Raw genomic sequence first — 25,469 nt, 5'->3', positions numbered from 1 at the left:
GATCTATTCCAATTAAGTCATGCAGATTATAGATAACCATCTACCAACCAATCATTCGTCCCTATTAAACTTGATATCTCGTTGCAGGACGTTAATGCCGCAGTTAAAGCAAGTAAGAGTGGAAAGGCGGCCGGTCCCGACAGGATACCAATCGACCTCCACAAGTCAAACTTGGAGGTCTGGTGCCCCATTTTAACCAGAGTATTGCAAGGATATTGCGAGTGAGGATTCATTAAAACATGGTCCGAGTCAATTATAGTCCCAATTTTTAACAAGGGCGATGAAAATGATCCTGCCTGCTACCGTCCGATATCTTTGATGAAGGTGGCAGGCAGGATTATTTTAGATCATTTGCAGGGATGGACCGAAGAAGAAGATGGTTTTAGGGCACTACCGTCCGATATCTTTGATGAAGGTGGCAGGCAGGATTATTTTAGATCATTTGCAGGGATGGACCGAAGAAGAAGATGGTTTTAGGGCAGGTTTAGGTACCAACGAGCAGATTTTAAATTTAAGTATTTTAATAGTAGTGTGGCTCACTGGTTAGAGGCGGCAGACCCGAGAGCAGAGGACGGCCCGGGACCAGGGTTTGATTCCCAGCGAGGCAGGTTTCTGGACCAGGGTCAGCGGACTCGATAATTCTCTCGCCTCGGTGCCCACTCTGATCAGCGATCACACTCGGCAACTCTGGGCATTAGCTTGCCTCATCTTCACTAACGGCCCCACCAGACCGCCGGGGATGCCTGGTCTCACCCTGGAGATACCCATTAAGGGACCATCTCTCAGGGAAGCCAGGAAGGGTTTCGCAGCGGTCGAAGCGCCTTGGGACCCTCCGGGTAAGTAGTGCGCTATATAAATACCTATACATTTACATTTACATTTACAATTGATAAATATTCTAGGGCAAAATCTGAACAGCTTTATTTGGCCTTTGTAGACCTCTCCGCAGCTTTTGACTGCGTAGACCACGATAAGTTGATCCTGTTTTAATTCAATTTGTAAAGTATCTTTATACTGGAGCCACTTCAAAGGTCAGCTATGGAAGTATGGGAGAGTGCACGGGCCCATTTAAAATTGAACAAGGCGTAAGGCAGGGATGTGTGTTGGCACCACTCCTGTTTTCTTTACATACCAACGCTTTGGAGCAGGAGTTGGTGTCACATACTAGGGACCTGCCATATGTAAATTCCCGCCCCATTGATCCCTCCTTTACGCCGATGATGCTGTGCTTAAGGCCCGCAGCCAAATTGTCCTACAGAGGGCGCTTTCATTTTATTCTATCTTTATGGATAGGCTTGGCTTGAGATTGAATGCCAAGAAAAGTTTTGTAATGGCCTGCGGAACAACTAAAAATAAATTTTAAAAAATTCCAGGGGGGGGGTTAGGTGATGGGTGGGAGGACTTACTGGGTGAGCGAAGTTGAAACTACCCATTCAAGTAATTATTTGGGCGTGCTGTTTGACTGGACAGGTTCCTGGGCACCAGCGGTTAAGGTAATGAATCTTTTATACATGAAGTCTATAGCGGCCCTTTTTAACTTTTCAAAAAAGTTGGGGAAAAGGCCTTTGGAAATCATGCGGAGGATTTACCGCACAAAATGTGTGAGTATAGCCCTTTACGGGGCAGGAATCTGGGGATTTCAAGACTGTACCCTAATCCAGCGTACTGAAAATGCTTTTTTGAAGTCTCTATTGAGCGTTCCAATTAGCGCATCTGTTTTTAATTGCCATTCTGAGCTGGGAGTCACACACATCTCGGACCTGATTAGGGCCCAACCAGCCCTCTTATGGCATAGAATTTGGACTACGGAGAGTGCTACCCTAAATAGGGATATAATGAGGGATGCCATGAAACTTGAAAATGCACGTAAAATTCTATGGCTAAAATATGTGGAAGATCTTATGCATGATATTGGCCACCCCGAATATTTTTCCCTGCCTGAAAGTTTGAATGTCATTAAACGTAAAGAGTTCAAAGGAATCATTATGGCCCATCTAGAAGATAATAGGCTAGCTCTTGCCTTGAACAAACCAATAGTGATCAAACATCAGCTGATTACAACCACGTGTAGCATCCAACCATACTTGCAATACGTACCGAGCAGATACGAAAGATTTCTCTTGACCAGATTTAGATTTGGGACTCTCCACCATCTGATCACTTAACTAAATATTAATGACCGGTGAAGAAACTTATGTCACTGCCGTGTGACAACGTATCACACTAAAGTACGATCCACGTGGTTTTATTTTGTAAGTTTTACCTTACTGAAAGGCAAAGATGGTTAAAAGCACAACTAAAAAAGGGAGGGTGGAGGCAATGTAGTCCTGCTTTTAGTTACTTACAGATGTTGGACAGTTTTTATTGTATTGGCTCTATGGCGGGATTTTTAAAGAATGTAATAAGGACCAGGAAAGCTAACAATTCGTGAACTCCGGGGAGAGTACACTCGATCATCTTTCCAAATGATTTATCATATGTCTGAAAGTATAGTATGAAATTACTAGTGCAACCTAGTGGATTGTTGTACATAGATGTATTTAGATCGTGTTATTAGATGATGAATTTGTTTTTATGCATGTATGCTTTTATGATTTTACTACTTATCGAATAAAGCTTGTTTGATTGATTGATTACCATCTATGGAACTGACATAATGAGCAGCAGACCTATGCTTGAGGCAAAATCTGCATTTACAGTACGGTGCCTTGCACACAAGATTTCTTTCCTTTTAAAGCCAGCATCCTAAGGCTATAATCTGAAAGGTCCACCTGTCTAAGGCAATCTCATTACATTATCAGGACCTTTGTGATCCGGACCCCATGTGATAAGCTGGATCAGCATTCTGGGCTTCACTCAATGGAGCATAGGATACACAGTGCAAAAAGGGCAATTTGTGTCTTAAAGATTACTAACAAAAAATGTGTCTTGAACATCTGTATTAAATGCTCTCCTGTATTTAAGAGAGCCAGTCGTTCAGCCGAGGCCTTCATAATTTTAAAATTAGTCTCTTTCATCAGATTTTGCTATAATGTTTTTCTACACATTATAAAAACGTGCACAGAAGCTGGAAAGTCCCCTAATAAACATAAGACTAAACCATGAAAGTGTCTGATGTTCAACATAACACCTACCCCATACTTCATCATGTGCCACACAGTCTACAGGACATGCTTTGTCCCATATTTATAACTGGAAACTATTTATTTTGGTGGTGGAAGACTTCATGTAAAAAGCTAAAAATGATCCCACCCTGTGGCAATCTCCGATAAACGACAAAGGAATCCAGTTGAAGTGCATGGTTGTTTTGAACTCCTACACCTAACTGATACAAATATTTCTGGCTCAAGAAATCCTTTGACTCATTATCTTGCAGCAGGCATGGGAAGTTATTTCGCATTTACCTAGCATTTGATGCCTTAATCAGTAGGCTCTCCATTTCCACGTAAAGTACAAATCGAAGGGTCTAAGTGACTAACCTGTGGTTTCTGAAATCCTATCACTGACCATGATTCTTTGAGGGTTTGAAACCTGAAGTCTTCAGGCAAAGCATAATTCCAAGGAGGCAACAAATGAATAAAATAGAAACAGTGCCACAGTTAAATTGTTGGTGCAGCAAGGCATATATGTAGGAGGATGTTAATTCTGGTATCACTGCTATAATATCCCTGCCAATGGAGCATTTCAGGGCTTCTAGTGGCCATGCAATCTACAAGTTAGCAATCTGGCATTAGGCTACTTCATTAAAAATGTTAAAAAAAAAAACAGAACATTGCTAGGTTGTGGGGGCTGCGGAGCCTCCGACACTTGGTACCTGGAAAACGGACATGGACTGGTGCATGCTCCAGAAGACAGTGTATGTGGCCAGGGGATGCCCACAGAAATGGGTCATTATATGGTCCAGATGGAATGAATATAGGGGCCACATTTGCGAACCCCCCCAGATTTCGCGGGCTGACGAACCACTCGCATTGTTGAATATCTGATGACGAACTGTATTGAGTAATACCATATGTATGTAACCTCCTTTCTTCTGCTTTGAATTTCCCACGGTACAATTGTAAGGTTTTAAATGTATGACTGGGATGTACGCCACCGTCTTCTGCACAGTTAATAAAAAGTTTTTTTTTTTTTAATTTAAAAAAAATATTCAAATATTGAATCATTTCTGCCCTTCACCTCTATAATTTGGATACAAAGAATACCAACTTAAATATTTTTGAGATACAAGAAAGGTCATAGTTAAACAGCACCAATATCACCAATCGCTCAGATACTGTGAAAACAAAACACATCAAGAAGATTTGAAGGGCATTATTAGCTGCATAGCCTATTTTGAATTAACACACGTTCAAACTGATGTGGGCACAAAGGTAATGCTTGATTCTCAAAAATAAAAATACACCTATTTTTATCAACTTCATTTCACATTTATGATTATTTTAGGAGCGCTTTCTTTCGAAAACTCTGAACAATGAGTGAACATGCTGGCAAACAAACTTTCATAACAGTACACATATGAATGTACATATTGATTTACACAAAAGTTACTATTATCAACATTAGCTGTAATTAGCAATTACCTGTACAATAGTTGAGGTATCTGCCCAGCGTTGACATCTGTGCCATTGTTGGACTTCTTTGAGCTTTTAAACTGAAACACAACCCTGAAATAGCATATAATTATTTTGACAACAATCTGTTATAAAACATTCTTGCATTCTAGATTCTCATTAGTCTACAAAGGGTGGTACAGCACTCCCAACAAGCTGGAGTAACCTGGCTTATCGAAGTGCTCTCCCTTAGCCTGTGCAGTGCTGAGGACATCTAAACCTTAATGGACTCCTACACAATGGGCTTAGTACAATGTTCAGAGTAGGGATATTGGTCGATTGCATCAGCCTGCTAAATTCCCAGGTGTGGTGGACCAAGAGTGTAGAAAATAAACAAAAATGTCTGAAGCTAAATGTTGGTGTGGGATATATGGGTGATATTGTCTATTACATTTTTTTAAACCGGTAAATTGGTGCCAGTTGCAGCACAAGCCCCTCAAAATGTGACAACAGGGGTATAAACATAGTAGGATAGAGCAGCCATTTAACACATTCTCTATTTAAAAAGAAAAAAATGCCATGCCAGAGCCACAACAAAGCCTGCAGAAACAACAACTTCACAATTGCCTTGGTCTAATCAGAGGTTGATCCACATCGCAATTGCTTTTCACAATTTGTCTACAAAATTATGTATGTATATGTTATTCCTATAGCGCCAACCCAACTAAATGGAAGCAGAGCACTGTACGTGGGCAAGTGTAAAGTCAATGACATATGAGAGGAAGCTGGGCTGTGGACATTTACACTGTGATGTAGTCTTCTTTAAAGAGGGGATACTTCAATTCTTTGCTAAACTAGAGCAGAATTTGGGGAATCCTGATAAACAAGAGGATGTTGTTCTAGATCCTGGGGGGATAAATGGGAAAGGCTGGTTGTCTTATTTTCACACTTCTTAGTCTGTAGTGAGATGGGGGTCCAGGCAGAGGGTGTGCCGAGAACCACCAGAGATCATCTTCAAGATAAGCAGGGGTGCTATTTGGGATTGCTGTGTAAATGAACCAGTTGGTTTTGAAGACGGTACGGGCCAGCAAATGGGACCAATCAAGTTACACCAGGATGGTGGTGATGCAAGTGAAATTTCTTCAAGCTAAATATGTTTTTCAACATCTAACGGAAAAGCCATCACTTTCAACTGTTACATACTGAAATGGGACATAAAGGCTTTGGTTGAACCCAATACTTCTCAAACATAAATATGTACCTCTGTGGAGGCTCTATAAATGTCACACAATGAAAATGTTTTTAAACACTTTACTGTACAGAAGACCACAAAATATAACAAGAATTGGCATAGCCAAAAGGTCTTGCCTTTGGAATCTTATAAGTGTTTAACCATGCAGCATATTATCATGGGTGATGTGCCACCAGGGATTGAAGAGCTATACAGTTACTACACACTGGGTCATTCAGTGTGATACAGGAATACGTGCTTGCCTGGGGACAAACAATAACCACACAGAAGCAAAATTTTTAAAAAGACAATAGCATAAGCAAATCAAAAGCTGTGGGCGGGCTGTAAGCCCACAGAGTTAATAGAGCATGTCTTGAAGACAGCTTATGCATGCTGCCTAGGTTCAACCTAAAAAAACACAAATGTCCATTCTTAGTGAAATGTTTTACAATTCTCGGGTAAAACACGATTTTTGGAACATGATGAACAACGGTGAAAAATATGTTTAAGGCAATGTATAAAGCATAGTATTGTATTTTGATGCGTGATTCAATATAGGTGTGATCCTTATCTGATTATTTCAGGATGAACACAGTAGAAAAGAACGTGGGCGTATTAAAAAATCATCGCAATGATGGAGAAGAAACTACATATGCATTACCATTATGCTCACTATCAAGCAGCATAGAATCCAGGGAAAGCTATTGCTCTATGTGCAAAGTGAGACAAAATCTAAGGGGCTTTGAGAACGGTTTACGAATCTCAGCTTCTGAAATATGCACAAATTAAGCAGTGATCGATTAAGTCTATTTGCTCTCTTATGAAATGGAAACAATATATATGCTTGTTTTGGGCAATAAATAGATCTACGAACACTGGTTATATTTTCAGTTTTAAATCATCAACGCCTGCAGTGTCATTCACTGTCAACATACATTGGTGTGCACAGTCGTAAGGACAACTGTAAATAAGCTGGAGGCCATCATACCACATCGGATTGTTTGTACATTCCATGTTCATTGCGGTCTTACAATGCATAAAATTAACATCAATGCGGAAACACATAAATGAGAAGATGAACGAAAATACTAAATGCCAAATAAAGACTACACCAGTCTGATTACAATGTACATGCAGAAAACCAACATTAATTTTGTGAACTCAAAGATATAAACAAATGCTGCTTGTAGGAAGCTGGCTCCATGTATACTTTACCAAAAAGAGGAATAGTGTGCATAGAGTCCAGTGAGTACCCAAAGTTACTGCAGAGGATAAAGGAGGTAATACCCTACTCTCAATTTAGTGGTAGCTGGGCTGACCAGTTAGGCTTATCAGAGGGTAGTGCGAATGCATTTGGTGTATGTATTCATACAAGGCAGGAATACACACAATGACCCGCTTCATGCCAAAGGTTTTAGAAAAATATTACTTTTGTTACTTTTATTTCTAGGAACAAAGTTTAACTCAGTTACAGGTAAGCAGACTTATGCAATACTATCAATTATTGGCAATAGGTTTTTGTTATATTATGAACAATACTTCGCATGTGCATGAAATGCTTTTCTATACAGAAAGATACTTTGTATGCAGGATCATACTTTGTACAATACAGTGAAAGACAAATTCAACCCTATGGGACTAAGACAGGTGAGTAACTTACAGGTAAGTAAGCGGTTCTCAGGTTCAGTCTTCGGGGATTTGGGTAAACACTGGGTCTGACCAAAGTAGGTACTGCACCACCAGTGGCACTGGGGCGGCCGAGTGTAGATGTCACTGGGCCCAATGTTATCCTATGGAGGCTGAGGGCACCTCGAAGAGGCACTGGTTACAGGTAAGTACCTGCGGTTCAGGAACGCAGGCACTGGCTCAGGGGCAGAGTGCAAAGGCGGCGTCAGAGGGGACCCCGTTGAAATCTATGGAGATCCTGATTTGGGGAAAACGGCTGCAGGCTTGGTTCTGTAAGTTGACTGGAGGAATCCAACAGCTGGAGAGGTAAGTTGGATAGTAGGGAGATGCCGGGACACCGCCGGTTGGGCACACCTAGGCCGAGGGGTTGCGGGTGCAGGGGTGTTTTCCAATGTCCCGTTTCTCATCAGATCTGGTTGGGGGAGACCGTTCAGGTTCAGGCTGCAGGCGTCGAGGGGGAGATCAGGAGAGGTCGTCCAATGCTGGATCCTGGGTCAGGATTGCCGGGGAGACTTCACTGGGTTGGTCGTAGGTGTCGGGTGCAGAGTGGTGCATGTGTCGCGGATCCTGCCTCCATCCGGAGTCCTTGTGTTAGTTTCTTGGCTGGACAAGTCCAGTGACCACGGGAGACCAGATTCTTTGTCAAAGATAGCACAGGTCTCCTGGGTTCTTGAGACTACACCAGCCTCTTGAAACAAAGTCACCGGAAAGGCTGGGGCCAAGTCAGTTGTCTTCTACACTGCTACACGGCTCGTCGGTCCTTCTTCTTAGCTCATTGAATCTGAGGGCATTACTGAGGTCGGGGGCAGTAGTCAATGCCTATCGTTCCCTAGGTTGACTACACCCTTTGGCTACACCCTCACTTAGGGGAGAGGTGCACATCTCTGATCCTATTAAACCTAATCCTGCAATTCAAAATTCTGCAATTCAAAATGGAGAATTTTTAAGAGGGTTTCAACTCAGCTTTCGTCGACTCTAGGGGTGTGCCAGGCTACGGTGGACACGCCTACTCTAGTTACTAATTGTCTCTACTAGTTGGAGCTGCCCAAATCAGCACATCACAAGCTGAGAGCCGTTGAGGCTCACCGCCAAGTGTTCTTGTACCTGCCAGGGGGAAGTCCGAAACACATTTGGTTTCTCACCTCCGAGAGAACAAAGGCTCTAACACAATGAGGTGTAAAAGAAATGAGAGGGACCCCTTTGACCAGACCAGGGGAATAGGGTACTCCTGACAAGTAGAAGTGATAATCCCTTGGTGGAAATATGTACTAGTACTGGGTCTCAAGAAAATGGACATAAGCCACAGACGATACCTCGCAGGAGTGTGCATCCACCTGAACCCTAATTATTACAGGGGAACCTTGACCTTCTTAATAAGCGAAAGCGGAAAACAAACATTATACCCGAACTCCAAAGAAGGGAAGCACGTTCTCCTTTTTATCAGAGAGTCACTTACTGGGCCACAATGTACATTCGTCTTGGGGGCAGATATAGTGACGCCTTCACATTATTTTACTCAGAATAGAAGAGGCCATCTCTACCCATGGCTATCTGATTTAAATAAACTGTAAAGTCAGGCCAGATTTTTATCATAGTGCAAGATATTACAAGACCCATGAATAAATCTTCTCGTCTACTGTAGATCAATCAAAGAATGGTTGAACCACAATCATTATAGGAAACAGGAGGTATTGACCCCAACTACTCATGAAGTATATGCTCAGGGTTGTGGGAGCAGCCACAAACTCTATTGAGAGATCCAAATGAAAGAGTTTAATGTGAAACAGCCCAAGATACCACTCCAAGGGAAAAACGCCCTACATAGGAGTTAAAATAAGGAATCCAACTATTGCCTGCATCAGACCCTCTGGATCAAAGGTCAATAACATGCCCAGCATATCAAGCGAGTGGAGGTGGCAGTAAAATGAAATAAGGATTGTGCTCAAAGGCAACCATACAGTGCCAATACAGAGAGACTTCTATTTGTCTTGCTAAAGATGGGATATCAATAGGACAATCAAAACAAGTCAACGCTTCTTTCAACACAATCCGTGGGAATAGCTTATCCTATAGATAAGAATAATAGATTCTATCTAGGATTTGAAACTTAATTTCTCAGACCGGATGTGTTTATATAAATGACAAAATGTATTGTCTGTGTTTGTCTCTCTGTTGAATGTTTGTTGGCACACACTAGGTATCAAAAGTCTCTGTAATTACTCATGCGTTGAATTATTGTGTTCTTTTTATGTATGCAACAAAGTATTTTTATGGTATATGAATTAGATGTCATTTTCAGCGTAATAAGTTTTACAGTATTTTTTAACTATATCAAGTGACGATTTATCCTTTAATATATATCTCCGAGTTGTGTAGGAGTATTTTTAACCTAGCATATGGGCCACACATTTTTGCGCTGGGAATCTTGAGACCCAGTAATAGTACATATTTCCACCCATGAAAACTTCTACTTCTAACCCCATGAGGTCATACCTGGTGGCTGGCTAGTGGGGACCAGTCAGCCAATACAATAGAAGTTGGTAATTTTTCAGAGGGCATCTCGAAGATGCCCTCCGAGTTCATTTTATAATAAATCCAACACTGGCATCAGTGTGGGTTTATTATGCTGAGAAGTTTGGTACCAAACTTCACAGTTTTTTTTAGTAACGCCACCATGGAGCTGTGGAGCACGTGTTAACAAACTCCCAGCCCATGTAGTCAAACTGGCTTCACTGCACTTACAATGTTCTGTGAATGGCACAGACACTGTAGGGGGCATACTGCTCATTCAGCTATGCCTTCACCTGTGGTATGGTGCACCCTGCCTTAGGACTGTGAGACCTGCCAGAGGGGTGACTTGCCTATGCCAGAGGGAGGGGTGGTGGGCATGGCACACAGGGATGTGCGCCAATGTGCGCCATGTCGACTCTTCGGTTTGCACTGCACCAAAATACGCAGACTGCAATGGCAGCGTGTTTTTGTGTTAAGGTGAGGTGTCTCCGAGGGTGGCATAACGCATGCCGCAGCCCTCAAAGTCCACCTGTGGTCACAATGCCCTTGATACCAGGGGTATCTTTTACAGGGGACTTACATGTGGCCCAGAGGTATGCCAATTGTGGAAACAAAGGTACAGATTTGGGAAAAGAACCTAGGTGGTGGGCCTTGCTCACACTCAGTCAAGTCAGCATCAGTTATCTGGCAAGAAATTAGGGGGTAACCATACAAAAAGAGACTTTCCTACACTGCTGTCATACACGCACCAGCCTCTGAGGGCCGTGGATCACAGTAGAAGCAAAGAGCAGTACGTTTTCAGAGGTGCACTTGAAATATATGGTTGGAGTTCCCAAATTTATATTTGTATCACACAGAAACATGTTGATATGGGAGTTTCGAACACACAATGGACACTCTGCAGTATCCACTTATCTCTACCAGTGCGAATGGACTGCTGTTACTGACCAGATGCCCTGGTATTATGTTTGTAATGTTCAGCCTGGCAATAGTCAGTAGCGTTACAGTAAATTATGAAACACTGGGACAATAAATGTAAAACCAAACTGGGCAAAGTAAAACCAATCGAAACGTTTGTGCATCCTGGGACAACGGCTGTGCATCCTGGGACAACGGCTGAGGTGCATGTCACGGGTGAATGGAGTCCGCTTAACTTCCTGCGGTACTGAAGGCTCGTTTTGGGAAAAAGTTGGCAAATGCACAAAACAAGCCCAGACACCAAAGTAACTTTCTGGAAAGTTGACAAGCTCATTTTTGCCCTGAAGATGAGGGATGCAGAGATGAAGACACAGACAATAACACTGGCTGCAGCTCCATTCCAAACAAGCAGCCACAATAGCAGAACAGAGCCAAGGTTTTTTTTTTAATGCAGCCGCGGGGAGAAGCCTTCCCCTGCCACACATGGTCATAAGGTCTCTTCAAAAGTTATTTTTGTGTGATGTCCATGTAAATGGACAGATGTAACTGTATGTACAAGCTTCATACAATGTTCAGAATTTTAATAATTGGCTTTTAGAAATTATGCTTATGTATTAAAGTAGCAAGGCAATTCCAACTATTTCCAGTTTAGTACTATTATATAGCTACCTCAATTGTAAATAAACCTGTACCACCTGCTGCAGCAGGGAGAGGGGTTCCGCAGCATTGTGCATGCTGCAGGAGAGGAATGAGCCTGAGAAGCCGGGGTGGGGAAGGTCTGGGGGAGCACGTTTGAAGCAGCCATAGTCCGAGGAGAGGCAGCGAACAGCACTACCAGGGGGCCCAAGACAGCAGGGTGAGGAGACCCCAGACATTTGCAAAAATAAAATACAATGGACATGAAGCACCCAAAGTATTTCCTGTAAAATAAAAAAACATGAAACACTAACAGCATAAGCACCTCAAAAAACAGCAACACAAATATTGTGTTTTTGGAAAGATAAAGCAGTGTGAGAGGATGCAGTGTAACATACAGAGCTGCAGACTTTGGTATCGCGGAACCGGGTTCGAGTCTCTGCGTTGGCTTTCCCAGTGCCTACAAAAACATGCTGATCGGAACACATAAAATCAAACAATAGTGAATCGAAACGAAATACTGAACGGAAACAAAATTACAAATGCCAATCCAGATCACAGCAATGGCTGAATTTTCGAGTGAACACGTATTGGATCAGGTGAACGCATACAGGAACAAAGGCCCACATTTAAAAAAAAAAAGGCAAATACAAAATAAAACCAGCAATAAAAGGTGCAGGACCAATTCAAAGAAAAAAAAAGTGCATCGAACAGACCATAAATAAACAAAAGAGAAGTGGGGACATGTAACAGGGGCAGTGGCCATTGAAGTGAAAAATATACAAACAAATCGAGAGGTACCCTGTTACAGAGGATAGGGTAAGTCACTGTTACAAAAGAAAAAAAGGTCCCCTACTGGGAAGCACGTATATAGGTTCTGCTCAACACCAATAGTTAACTGATGTACCCCCTAAACTACTCACTATTTATACCACACTGAACTCATTTATATGTAAAAATATCTAATTCTTATTTATTCCTGTTTCATATACAATGATTTATTAAAATCAATAACAATTTTTTTTTAAAAATAGCTTCACTGTATCATCATTGCAAATATTCTTAAGATTATTAATCACTTTTATATGACAATGGTGGAACAATACACCTTAAGGGACATGCAATGTTACATGTGTCCGGAGATATTACAATCCCACAAAGTATAGGTGCACATAAGAATAAACTGTTACATCCAAATACACATACAAGACATTACTGCATACAATTTAATATTTAAAAATGTAATATTTAAAAAAGGTTGTCAAAGCGGAGTTTCGGTGGATGAAAGTCAATACACTACCTTCTTCAGGACTGTTAACTATTGACAACTATTATCGTTTGTCATTTAAAGGTTCAAGTTCAGCATCTTATGCTTTGAAGATTCCTCAAAGATGGGTTGAATCCTCTAGTTGGTTCTCTTCAATGCGAACCACAGTTGTATATATAGAAGATCAAGTCTTTCCAAATAATTCCTTAATTAAGGACAGTCACTCCCAGTCTTTTCATTTGGGTATAATCACTAAAAAATGCATGTACGCACAAATCCTCAATTATGAATATTTACTCAAAGTATTTCCACTTGGGGATAATCATTAAAAGGTATCTATGTGAGCATATGTATGTAGCACAACTGCCTGATTTTTTATATATCTGGGTAGAATTGGGCTCTTTCGATATCGCGATGATCGCGTGAACAGCATGCACCTGTCTCTGCTTCCTCATTCAAACCGATTTTTCTTTTGGAACATTAAAGTGAAAAACACACCCGCAAATGGGACAAATATTAACGTTTCACCAATGAAAAGATAGGAATTTAGAAAGGTACATGAAGGAACGAATGTAAAGCGATGGGTATGATGAAATCCCATAGAGTAGGTAAAGCATTTCTCATGGAGATAACACAAGTGCTGCCTAGGCGAGACCTAAAAAGTAATATCAAATACTCTGCAGAGGTAGCATTCGCAAAAGCACAAAGTTTAATCACAGAAACTGAGTTTTGAAACTAATTGAATCAACTATGCCATTGCAGCTGCATACAGACCTACAGGTTAAATTTCCTTAAAGAAAGATCAACAACTACAAGCAAAGTTACAATTCAGAGTTGGGATTTTATTTTTACTACTTCTGGAGATTTTACAAATACTAATATTCACATTATTTTGCCTCCTGAATACATGGCAGAAGCAAGAGAAATTAGAATGCACTTACCCATCGTCCGTGGTAATGGTCGCTTGGCCATGAGAGCCACAGTCACTGCTAGGTCCCGATACTCGAGCCCAAGCAACATACCACCAGCCTGCCTGCAGGAGTACCGGTTCATCAAACATCATTGCATATTTTTCTCTATTTGAGATCAAAAAGGAAAAAGTTACATTCTGAACAAAAGCAGATTAACATATGTACACCAATAGAAAGCAAAAGGCATACAATCAGATTAAAGCAACAAGACGACGAATGATAAAACATGTTTTTACTACCTTTCCTACACATTGTGCATTTAGTAAATAAAGCCAACAAATAAAAGAAACCTTCCTTAGTGAATGTTACTTCTCTTTGGTAACAATAGTTCTGGTGGATACTTCATCTTTCTGCAGATTTCTCTCCTTTAGAACAGTCTTGAGGAGGTTGACTGGTCAGGAAAAACGTTTGTCCCACATATACATCTCAGCAACACCACCAGGTGGTGTCAGCTGCAAACCTTACCAGTCAGACATGACACAACATCACAAGTGGTAAAAAAAGGGCACAAATCTGAACTCTAACATCAGTTTCTGATGCCTTCGCAATACGTGCAGCGATTAATCAAAGGAGCATCAACAGCGACAATAGCACATAATACATCTACATACCTTGACGGTTCATGAGTGCAAAATAACGATGGATTTAGGCCCAGATCGTTGGACTGGGGTGAGTGTGTGACACTGATCCACATTCTGTCCATCACTTGTTGTGTTTGCAGTTTCCGCCCTAAGTGCGCTGGGGATGCCCAGACGTGGGTCCCAGGCACTCCACACCACTGGAGTCAAGCTAGCCGGGCTGATGAGAGGTGTTACCTCGAAACCGGTCCGGTCCTCGGATGCTTGATTCCGTTCTGGGAAGGACATGGCTTTTGTAGTTCGGACTGGACTGTTCCCATGAGGCTCAGGGTCAGAGCTGATTTGCATATCGCCATTGTCTAACCCGGGGTGGTGTGGAGTGCAAAATAACGATGGATTTAGGCCCAGATCGTTGGACGGGGTGAGTGTGTGACACTGATCCACATTCTGTCCATCACTTGTTGTGTTTGCAGTTTCCGCCCTAAGTGCGCTGGGGATGCCCAGACGTGGGTCCCAGGCACTCCACACCACTGGAGTCAAGCTAGCCGGGCTGATGAGAGGTGTTACCTCGAAACCGGTCCGGTCCTCGGATGCTTGATTCCGTTCTGGGAAGGACATGGCTTTTGTAGTTCGGACTGGACTGTTCCCATGAGGCTCAGGGTCAGAGCTGATTTGCATATCGCCATTGTCTAACCCGGGGTGGTGTGGAGTGCAAAATAACGATGGATTTAGGCCCAGATCGTTGGACTGGGGTGAGTGTGTGACACTGATCCACATTCTGTCCATCACTTGTTGTGTTTGCAGTTTCCGCCCTAAGTGCGCTGGGGATGCCCAGACGTGGGTCCCAGGCACTCCACACCACTGGAGTCAAGCTAGCCGGGCTGATGAGAGGTGTTACCTCGAAACCGGTCCGGTCCTCGGATGCTTGATTCCGTTCTGGGAAGGACATGGCTTTTGTAGTTCGGACTGGACTGTTCCCATGAGGCTCAGGGTCAGAGCTGATTTGCATATCGCCATTGTCTAACCCGGGGTGGTGTGGAGTGCAAAATAACGATGGATTTAGGCCCAGATCGTTGGACTGGGGTGAGTGTGTGACACTGATCCACATTCTGTCCATCACTTGTTGTGTTTGCAGTTTCCGCCCTAAGTGCGCTGGGGATGCCCAGACGTGGGTCCCAGGCACTCCACACCACTGGAGTCAAGCTAGCCGGGCTGATGAGAGGTGTTACCTCGAAACCGGTCCGGTCCTCGGATGCTTGATTCCGTTCTGGGAAGGACATGGTTTTTGTAGTTCGGACTGGACTGTTCCCATGAGGCTCAGGGTCAGAGCTGATTTGCATATCGCCATTGTCTAACCCGGGGTGGTGTGGAGTGCAAAATAACGATGGATTTAGGCCCAGATCGTTGGACTGGGGTGAGTGTGTGACACTGATCCACATTCTGTCCATCACTTGTTGTGTTTGCAGTTTCCGCCCTAAGTGCGCTGGGGATGCCCAGACGTGGGTCCCAGGCACTCCACACCACTGGAGTCAAGCTAGCCGGGCTGATGAGAGGTGTTACCTCGAAACCGGTCCGGTCCTCGGATGCTTGATTCCGTTCTGGGAAGGACATGGCTTTTGTAGTTCGGACTGGACTGTTCCCATGAGGCTCAGGGTCAGAGCTGATTTGCATATCGCCATTGTCTAACCCGGGGTGGTGTGGAGTGCAAAATAACAATGGATTTAGGCCCAGATCGTTGGACTGGGGTGAGTGTGTGACACTGATCCACATTCTGTCCATCACTTGTTGTGTTTGCAGTTTCCGCCCTAAGTGCGCTGGGGATGCCCAGACGTGGGTCCCAGGCACTCCACACCACTGGAGTCAAGCTAGCCGGGCTGATGAGAGGTGTTACCTCGAAACCGGTCCGGTCCTCGGATGCTTGATTCCGTTCTGGGAAGGACATGGCTTTTGTAGTTCGGACTGGACTGTTCCCATGAGGCTCAGGGTCAGAGCTGATTTGCATATCGCCATTGTCTAACCCGGGGTGGTGTGGAGTGCAAAATAACGATGGATTTAGGCCCAGATCGTTGGACTGGGGTGAGTGTGTGACACTGATCCACATTCTGTCCATTACTTGTTGTGTTTGCAGTTTCCGCCCTAAGTGCGCTGGGGATGCCCAGACGTGGGTCCCAGGCACTCCACACCACTGGAGTCAAGCTAGCCGGGCTGATGAGAGGTGTTACCTCGAAACCGGTCCGGTCCTCGGATGCTTGATTCCGTTCTGGGAAGGACATGGCTTTTGTAGTTCGGACTGGACTGTTCCCATGAGGCTCAGGGTCAGAGCTGATTTGCATATCGCCATTGTCTAACCCGGGGTGGTGTGGAGTGGAGTGCAAAATAACGATGGATTTAGGCCCAGATCGTTGGACTGGGGTGAGTGTGTGACACTGATCCACATTCTGTCCATCACTTGTTGTGTTTGCAGTTTCCGCCCTAAGTGCGCTGGGGATGCCCAGACGTGGGTCCCAGGCACTCCACACCACTGGAGTCAAGCTAGCCGGGCTGATGAGAGGTGTTACCTCGAAACCGGTCCGGTCCTCGGATGCTTGATTCCGTTCTGGGAAGGACATGGCTTTTGTAGTTCGGACTGGACTGTTCCCATGAGGCTCAGGGTCAGAGCTGATTTGCATATCGCCATTGTCTAACCCGGGGTGGTGTGGAGTGCAAAATAACAATGGATTTAGGCCCAGATCGTTGGACTGGGGTGAGTGTGTGACACTGATCCACATTCTGTCCATCACTTGTTGTGTTTGCGGTTCATTATAAGCGGCACAAATTCATAACCGGAGAAGGGAGGACAGAGAAGAATCTGCAATAAGTTTATGTAATCAGCAGAAATATTGTTACCTAAGGTAATTAGCCTTTTCTTTTAATGACTACTTCTTACTGCAGATTCTTCACCTTAAGAATGCGCCCCAAAACAAAATTGTGCAAGAGGTGGAAAAGAGTAGTGCTGATTAACAAAAGGATTCATGCAGCACAATGATGGCAAATTATCGGTCACTGCGTGCTTGAGCTGTGAAGTACTAATACTTAGCAAAGTACTGTGCCATGGAGGCAGCAATGGCCCTAGTGGAGAGTGCTAGAAAATCTTGCAAAGAATATTTCATGACAGGGCGTAGCTAATGTCAGTACATAGGATCACCCAACCAGAAATTGTGACTTTAGTCACACCCTCTCCTTTCTTTGTTCTGGAAAAGCCATACAAAGGTGTTCGGACCCCACCAAGTTCTGTCAAGAGCAGTTAATATGGTAGGAAACTGCAAGTCTGAGTTACAGTCAGTCTTCCTCCGTTTGTCAGTTGAGGGCAGGGAATAACGCTGGAAGAGAAATATAGGTCATATTGAGCAAGAAGGATCGAAGTGCATGCAGGAACAACTCGTATAGGTAGAAAACTGAATGGTGGAGAAACTGTGAGGGGCTGAATTTCCCAAACAATAATGCAAAAGTCAGTGAAACTAAGAACACTGTCTTTAAAGTAGAAAGCCTAACTGGACAATTCTGCATTGGCTTAAAAGGAGATGCCGTTAAGAAAGTAAACACAAGATTTAAGTCCCGCTTGGGAACAATGCATAAAGTAGGAGGAAATAAGTAAAGCAAACTTTTTAGAAAACGTGCCACTAAAGGTGAGGTAAACAACAATGGCTGATAAGGGAGACAAATTAATTGCCAGGATACCTTTACCGGTTATAGTGTGCTTTACACAGGACACAACCATCCTGCTGCAAGCAGAGGGCTGCCCTGTAAAGGAAAAGGAAGAGGTAGACAAGTGCTGACTGCCTTGTCCTGTCTAGAGCAATTGCCATCAGCATTGATTGATCCACCAGAATCTTTCGCAGGACTTTTGTCACAATCTGAATGGGTGGGAAAAAGTACATTAGGCAGTTCGAAAAGCTGAACCCAAATGCATCCACCTGGGCACCATACAGAGATAAGTTATGGCACATAAAGGAGAACACTTACTAAATCTGAAAAGGCTTATGTTACTTTCCCTGCAAGCATCCATGTTTGGCATGTTGTAGTGTAGATTCACAAGCTTTGCATGCTCCTGCCATCTGATGTTTTGTCCAGATGAGTGCACGTTGTTTTTCTTCGAAGAGGTCTTCCAAATCACAAGCTAAAGTTACTTCTCCTCTTGGTGCTGCATTGGGCATCAACTCTATTGTTTGTTTTCCCACAAGTGGGTGAGAATGGAGTCTAAGTAAGTGTCAGTAAAGAGATGTACGTGCGAATGCAAAGGTAAAGGAACTGCAACAGCCACAGGTGTCTGTGAAGAAGGGTGGGTACATGTGAATCTACAGCACAACATGCTAAGAATAGATGCTTACAGGGGAAGTAACGCACGAGTTACTTACCTTCAGTAACAATGTATCTGGTAGAGACGTGGTCTAGCTACAGATTCCTTAACTTAGAATATCCCCAGGTGTCAGACTGGATCCAGAAGTTTTCACAGCAGCAGCACCTCTGCGCACCGGGGGACGGCATCACGATACCCCGCCCTGACGTCGTCCACGGACGTGACATCGGAGAGGTCATAAGTCCCTCCCGGCACGCTGACGTCAGTTTTCTACTGAAAAACTTTTCCGCTGCACAACGCGGAGCCACCAATAAAACGTTGAAAGTATGGGAACAGTGTGCGAAAGATGAAAAATCTATACAATAAAGAAGGCAGATGGTGCAAAACACCATCATAAAAGACAGTATCAGACACTGTCTACATAAAAGTGAAGTAAAAGCAGAGCAAAGCTCTGAGAAAGAACCCCGCAAAGCGAAGCGAGGACCCTCCACAAAGGCTGAGTAACAAGGCGAGAATATCTCAACAGACAAAGGTAGACTTATTACCACGTACAACTGTGCCGGCCAACAAGGACGGAGCACAGGAAGAACAATCTACTGCGAGAAGGTATGAAAAGAATGACACCTTCCCTATAGTAATGGAAGGTCGAAACACAACCCAGCAGATCCCCAAAGACGACGACTATAGAGGAGACAAGAGCCGTGAGTCAATGGAGAAGGCGGGAGGGAGGGAAGGCAACAGGAGAAGATGAAGAAGAATCTCCTGATGAAGGTGAATCAAAAAGCCCGTAGTACAGGAAGAAGCCACTTGGAGGGGGCAGCTGCATGTGGCAATTCTGAAAGGAGTTGCACCAATGTGAGCACCCTGGATGAAAACCAGTGTCACCTGAAAGGAGGCAAAGTGGAGAAGCCCACTTGGCAAGGTCCTCGCAGAACAGGGAGGATGGGTGGCCGTTAAGGAATCTCCTGCTAGAGAACGTCTCTACCAGATACATTGTTCCAGAAGTTAAGTAACTCGTACATCTGATAGAGACATCTAGCCGCAGATTCCTTAACTTAGAATAGATACCACAGCCATATCCCATGGGGTAGGTGGGTATGCGACAGAACAACAGAAAGTGCCCGAAGCACTAAGAATGACAGACTATAGGGAAGGCTGTGGCGGAGCAGCGAGACAGCAACCCAAGTAGCTCGGAAGAGCAAAAGACAACGGGAGACAAGGTATCACAAAACTGCCAGAATGGCGCAACACCATACCCGTGTGAGTATGAGATGTAGAAACGGCACTAGCCAAATCCCATAACAGAAGAGAGAGCCCACAACGAAGGAAGGAAGAAGGACTACTCCCAGAGCCTAACGGCGCACCATGTTGGTACCATCCAAAGCAAGGGGACAACATAGAGAGATGTAACCAGAGCCTACCAGGCTAGCCCACGAAGGAGAGGCCGGAGAGGCAGCATCCAGGAAGCGAAGGGCAAGAGGCATAGACTGAGCAACGTCTTAGAAGTACAGGTAGGAACAAAAGACACGCCAAGTGCACACCTAATCACAAAGGGGGGGTCCACAGGGGCAAACAGTATCACGTGGAAGCACGCTGATGCGGACCACAACTGAAACATGCACAGAGCAGACAGCCACGGAGACAACAAGATGGCTTAGCAAAAATGAGCATCGGACTGCCCAACAAGGCAGCTTGAAGGTCAAGGTGAGAACTCACCCACGAGAGACGGAGACACAGGGCGCAGCACCTGGGACGACCTGCATCAGAGGAACAGTCCCGCAGGCATAGTGTAGGGTGACACCCAAGGACAAAGGACACATCCGAAAGGAGTGGCAGCAGAGGCACCGAAGGCGCCAATAGGAGCTGTGAAGAGGAACACGCATAACTGTTGAGAAGAACCGCAGATCTCCAGGCCACCACCTCCAACTGCGAGGGGAAATGTACCCCCCACAGAAGAGTGGGACTGTTTTATACATGAATTCCAAGAAAAGAGCATCCTGAAGCGTGGGACCACCCCATGGAGTGGAACGCAAAGAACCCATGTGGCCCGAGGGATGTGGCGGTGTCCCCGAGGGATGTGGCGGTGTCCCCGAGGGATGTGGCGGTGTCCCCGAGGGATGTGGCGGTGTCCCCGAGGGATGTGGCGGTGCCGCCCCTGAGGGATGTGGCGGTGCCGCCCCTGAGGGATGTGGCGGTGCCGCCCCTGAGGGATGTGGCGGTGCCGCCCCTGAGGGATGTGGTGGTGCCGCCCCTGAGGGATGTGGTGGTGCCGCCCCTGAGGGATGTGGTGGTGCCGCCCCTGAGGGATGTGGTGGTGCCGCCCCTGAGGGATGTGGTGCCGCCCCTGAGGGGTGTGGTGCCGCCCCTGAGGGGTGTGGTGCCGCCCCTGAGTGGTGTGGTGCCGCCCCTGAGTGGTGTGGTGCCGCCCCTGAGTGGTGTGGTGCCGCCCCTGAGTGGTGTGGTGCCGCCCCTGAGTGGTGTGGTGCCCCCCCTGAGTGGTGTGGTGCCCCCCCTGAGTGGTGTGGTGCCGCCCCTGAGTGGTGTGGTGCCGCCCCTGAGTGGTGTGGTGCCGCCCCGAGTGGTGTGGTGCCGCCCCGAGTGGTGTGGTGCCGCCCCGAGTGGTGTGGTGCCGCCCCCGAGTGGTGTGGTGGTGCCCCCGAGGGATGTGGTGGTGCCCCTGAGGGATGTGGTGGTGCCCCTGAGGGATGTGGTGGTGCCCCTGAGGGATGTGGTGGTGCCCCTGAGGGATGTGGTGTGTGAGGGGTGTGTGGGGGGGTGAGGGTGAGTGAGGGTGAGAGGGTTGTGGGTGTGAGGGTGAATGAGGGTGGGGGTGTGTGAGGGAGGGTGAGGGTGTGTGAGGGTGAGGAGGTGTGAGGGTAAGGAGGTGTGAGGGTAAGGAGGTGTGAGGGTAAGGAGGTGTGAGGGTCCGAAGTAAATGGTGGCAGGGCAGAGATCATAAGACAGAGAAGAGACTGCGTGGTGACTGCGTTGGTCAGTTTCAGAATCAGGAGGGGCAGAGTCAGCACAGTCTGCGAGGGATCAACGTGTCTAGAGGCAAAGCATAGTGGATGTAGCATTGCAGCTAGCAAGTTGAGTGTTTTCAAGCTGAGTGTCCATAGAGAGATGGCAACACAGCAACAGCATTTGAGGAGCAAGGCAACTGTAAACAAGCACAGTAGGCTTTCACTTTCGTCCAGAAACAAGCTATCGGCATTGATGTGCACGCGGGGGAGCAGCAGCCTTTGAAGTCTGATGCTGAGGTAGCACATCCGTGGGTGAGGGATGGGTGAGGGATGTAAACTGAACCTTCCATCCCCAAGGAGGTTGTTGAATGAAGTGAGGATGAGACCTATGTCCAAAAGAAGGAAGCCCCATTGACGAATGGGGCTCCTGAGGCGATGAGGAGTCTGCCTGGCCACAAATTCCACAAATTCCCCCCCTCCCCCCCCCTCCCCCCTCCCCCCCCTCCCCCCCCTCCCCCTCCCCCCTCCCCCCCCCCCCGGGAAGCCTCCGTAGAGGAGTCAATAATCCAGCATCGAAACGGAACCAGGACGGTCTCAGCTGGTGCCGGCCCTGCCTCATTTTGCGCCGGCTCGGCCTTGTCTACGACAGGCTCCGGTTCCGGTTCTGAAGAAGAAAGTGGTGCAGGAGCCGGCGAGGCAAGTCTACGACGCCAAACCGGTGCCGACCCCGCCTTTGAACAGGCAGCCGCCTGTCCTGAAGGCTGAGGTGGGCTTGAAGCAAAGCTGCGAGCACCAGCAACCACCTGCGACTCCACAGGGAGCCCCACTGGACCATGCAGCATGGTAGGGGTGCTATAGGTCGAAGAGGGGGACCCAGCCGGGCCGCGACCTGATGCCATATTTCCATCATCCCTAGAGGCAAGGGGCTAAGCCAGCGCCGGGGGCAAATCCGCCGGAGACCCTGCACGTAGTGGAGGCTCAGAGGACGCCCCAAGAAGAGGAGGGGACCCAAGGGAGGCCTGCAGGGCCGCGGCATAAGCCTCCATCTGGGTCCGAGATGTGTCTATCAAATAAACAGTTTGAGGCATGTGTGGCTGTAGATACAAATGCTTTGCATAGCCTATAGAGCAGTGCTCTCCAAAAGCAGTGGCTAACCTGTGGGTGTTGCAGATGTGAGGAAAAGTATACGTAGCACCGACTGGCCTGCATTAGCTTGTTGGTGTTGTAGGAAGCTGGCTCTGTATATGCTATGCCAAAGTGAGGTATAGCATGCACAAAGTCCAGAGGAACTACAAAGGTAGGCAGATGTAAAAGTTAGATAGAACCTTACTCTATATTTGTGGTAGAGTAGTCAAGCAGTAAGGCAGTAGCAGACGACAGTGTTACGCATTTGTTGTACTCACTCAACCAGCAAATGTTTTCACACACTCAAAGACTGAACTTCAGACCAATTTGGTTTTGTATAAAAATATTTTTTTACTTATTTTATTTTATAGAACCAAGCAAGCCTGGCACAGGTAAGCAATAAATACTTTACAGTAGTAATGCAGTTTGGAAACCGTTTGGATTGCAATAGTAAATGTACTTTGATTTGACTTACAGTATTGTTTCAGTGAAATGTAATTATTTGTAAATACAGTAAATAGACTTTAATGGGATTTTCAGTAAAATACCAAGCAAGTTACTTTTGAGATTACTTTTCTTACACAGTGTAGTATACCTGGATAGTACACTGGGACACCTCCTGCAAACAGGTAGGTAAAATAGTTTTTGTTAGTCGGTACAATTTTAAAGAATTTCTTTAGGTCTTCAAACTCCACACTTAGAAACGTTTCCAAGAAAAACTGTCAATGTTAGCCTAAGGAGGAAAAAATTGGTATCGGTTTAGAGGTAAGTATTTGCTAGTAGGAGTTGAGGTTGTGGGGGTAGACTCAGGGGTCTCCCAGGGTCTGTGATCCACTCTAATTATACCCTCAGCGGCACTAGGGCGGCTGGTTGCTGAGTGTTGAGGCCCAATGTTATCCAATGGGGGATTAGGGGTCTCCGGTTCGTGGCTGCCGACAAGCAGGCCACTTGGTTGTGGGAGTCAAGCTCCTGGTGTTAGGCACAGGGGGATCTGGTTTAGCACCCAAAGTGCACCCTCAGTGGTGCAGGGACGGCTGGGTGCAGGGTGCTGTTTTGGCGTCAGGTTGCCTGTTTTTAAAGGAGATTTTAGCTACGGTCCAGGAAGCCTTCAGGGAGGAACCAACAGTGTGCAGGTAAGTTGGAGGGCTCAGAGACGTAGGTGCACCTTGGGTTCTTTTCTCCAGGGCGGCTGGATACAAGGGTATCTTTTGAGGTCGAATTTCACCTTACCGGGCCACTTGCGGTTGTGGTTTGTGCAAGTTGTCGTTCTGGGTGCAGGGTGGCTGGATGCAGGGGTGCCTTTTGAGGTCAAATTTCACCTTACCGGGACACTTCAGGGGGGGAGGGGGGGGGGCGGGCTGCAGGCGACTTTGGGGAGTCCTGGAGGGGTCAACCCATGGTGGACTCAGACTCTGGAGCGCTGGGGGAACTTACTGGGACCGGTGGGCCACTAACTCGGGCCGTAGGCAAGGGGTGTAGTAGTCGTTCCAGGCGTAGGGTTTCCTTGTCCTCTGCAGGCTCGAGTCTGTTTTCGGAGTTTCTTTTGAACAGGGCTGCTGTTCACAGGAGATCCGACCTTTGTTGAAAGCAGTCAGTCCTCCCAGGGGTTCTGGAGGTCACTGGCTGCAGGAGAAGATGATTTTCGGTGCAGGATCTACGGAAACTGCAGACGAGCAGGTAGGGCTGGGGCCAAGTCAGTTATTCTCTGCAGTCTCCTCTGCTGGGCGTCTTCTCTTGTCCTTTTTCTTCTTAGGTTGAGGGAATCAGCTTTCTTGGTTCAGGGCTGCCCCCTAAATAATGTATGTAGGGGCCGTTTTAGGGGTCTCTGAGTCAGAAGTCAATTGGCTACTGACCTTAGGGTGACTACACCCTTGGTGTGCACAACCCACATGGGGAAGTGAGCACAATCCCTAATCCTGATTGGGGAGTGCCTGTCATCCACAATATGGCGAATAAAGCGGTGCAAAAGGGGGTGGTGATGGACGGAGCATCTGAACCAATCAAACACTCACATCCAGTCAACAGATCTGAGTTTAATCCATCACTGATTTAGCCCACTCTGCCACACCAGTTCAGACATGGCCATATGCAAATCAGTCTGACCCTGTGCCTCATGGGAACAGTCCAGCCCGAACTGCCAAGCCATGACCTCCCTGGACCGGAAACAAGCTTCCTAGGACCGGTTTCTGGCATTACAGCAGTCTTCAACCAGGCTTGCTTGAATCCAGTGGCAAAGTGAGCAAGGGACTCACGTCTGAGCATACCCTGCCAATTTCTGGCGAACAAAGCGGTATAAAAGGGGGTGGTGATGGACGGAGCATCTGAACCAATCAAACACTCACACCCAGTCACCAGATCTGGGTTTTATCCATCACGTTCTTTAGCCGACTCTGCCACCCCAGTTCAGACATGGCCATATGCAAATCAGTCTGACCCTGTGCCTCATGGGAACAGTCCAGCCTGAACTGCCAAGCCATGACTTTCCTGGACCGGAAACAAGCTTCCTAGGACCGGTTTCTGGCATTACAGCCTTCTTCAGCCAGGCTTGCTTGAATCATGTGGCAAAGTGAGCAAGGGACTCACGTCTGAGCATACCCTGCCAACTTCTGGCGAACAAAGCGGTACAAAAGGGGATGGTGATGGCGGGCACTGAAGAGGGGGCTTCACCTCGCCTCCCCCACCTGAGGTGGGGTT

General features: G+C 46.1%; 1 protein-coding gene across 12 annotated transcripts in view; it reads right to left on the bottom strand.

The window, feature by feature from the left end:
- Window positions 1–25,469, bottom strand: part of MYCBP2 (MYC binding protein 2) — a 2,065,574-nt gene that overhangs the window by 1,452,970 nt on the left and 587,135 nt on the right. For all 12 annotated transcript variants that reach the window (XM_086934832.1, XM_086934837.1, XM_086934835.1 and 9 more), the window contains 2 exons: window positions 13,744–13,878; window positions 4,584–4,667 (listed from right to left, as the gene is read on the bottom strand). In XM_086934832.1, coding sequence (XP_086790958.1) covers window positions 4,584–4,667; window positions 13,744–13,878 — 219 coding nt within the window. The remainder of the gene's footprint in view (window positions 1–4,583; window positions 4,668–13,743; window positions 13,879–25,469) is intronic.

Source organism: Lissotriton vulgaris, chromosome 8 (genome assembly GCF_964263255.1).
Source record: "Lissotriton vulgaris chromosome 8, aLisVul1.2, whole genome shotgun sequence".
NCBI classification, from domain to species: Eukaryota; Metazoa; Chordata; class Amphibia; order Caudata; family Salamandridae; genus Lissotriton; species Lissotriton vulgaris.
Note: the sequence above shows the minus strand (reverse complement) of the source record. Positions and strands in the feature narration are given on the sequence as shown.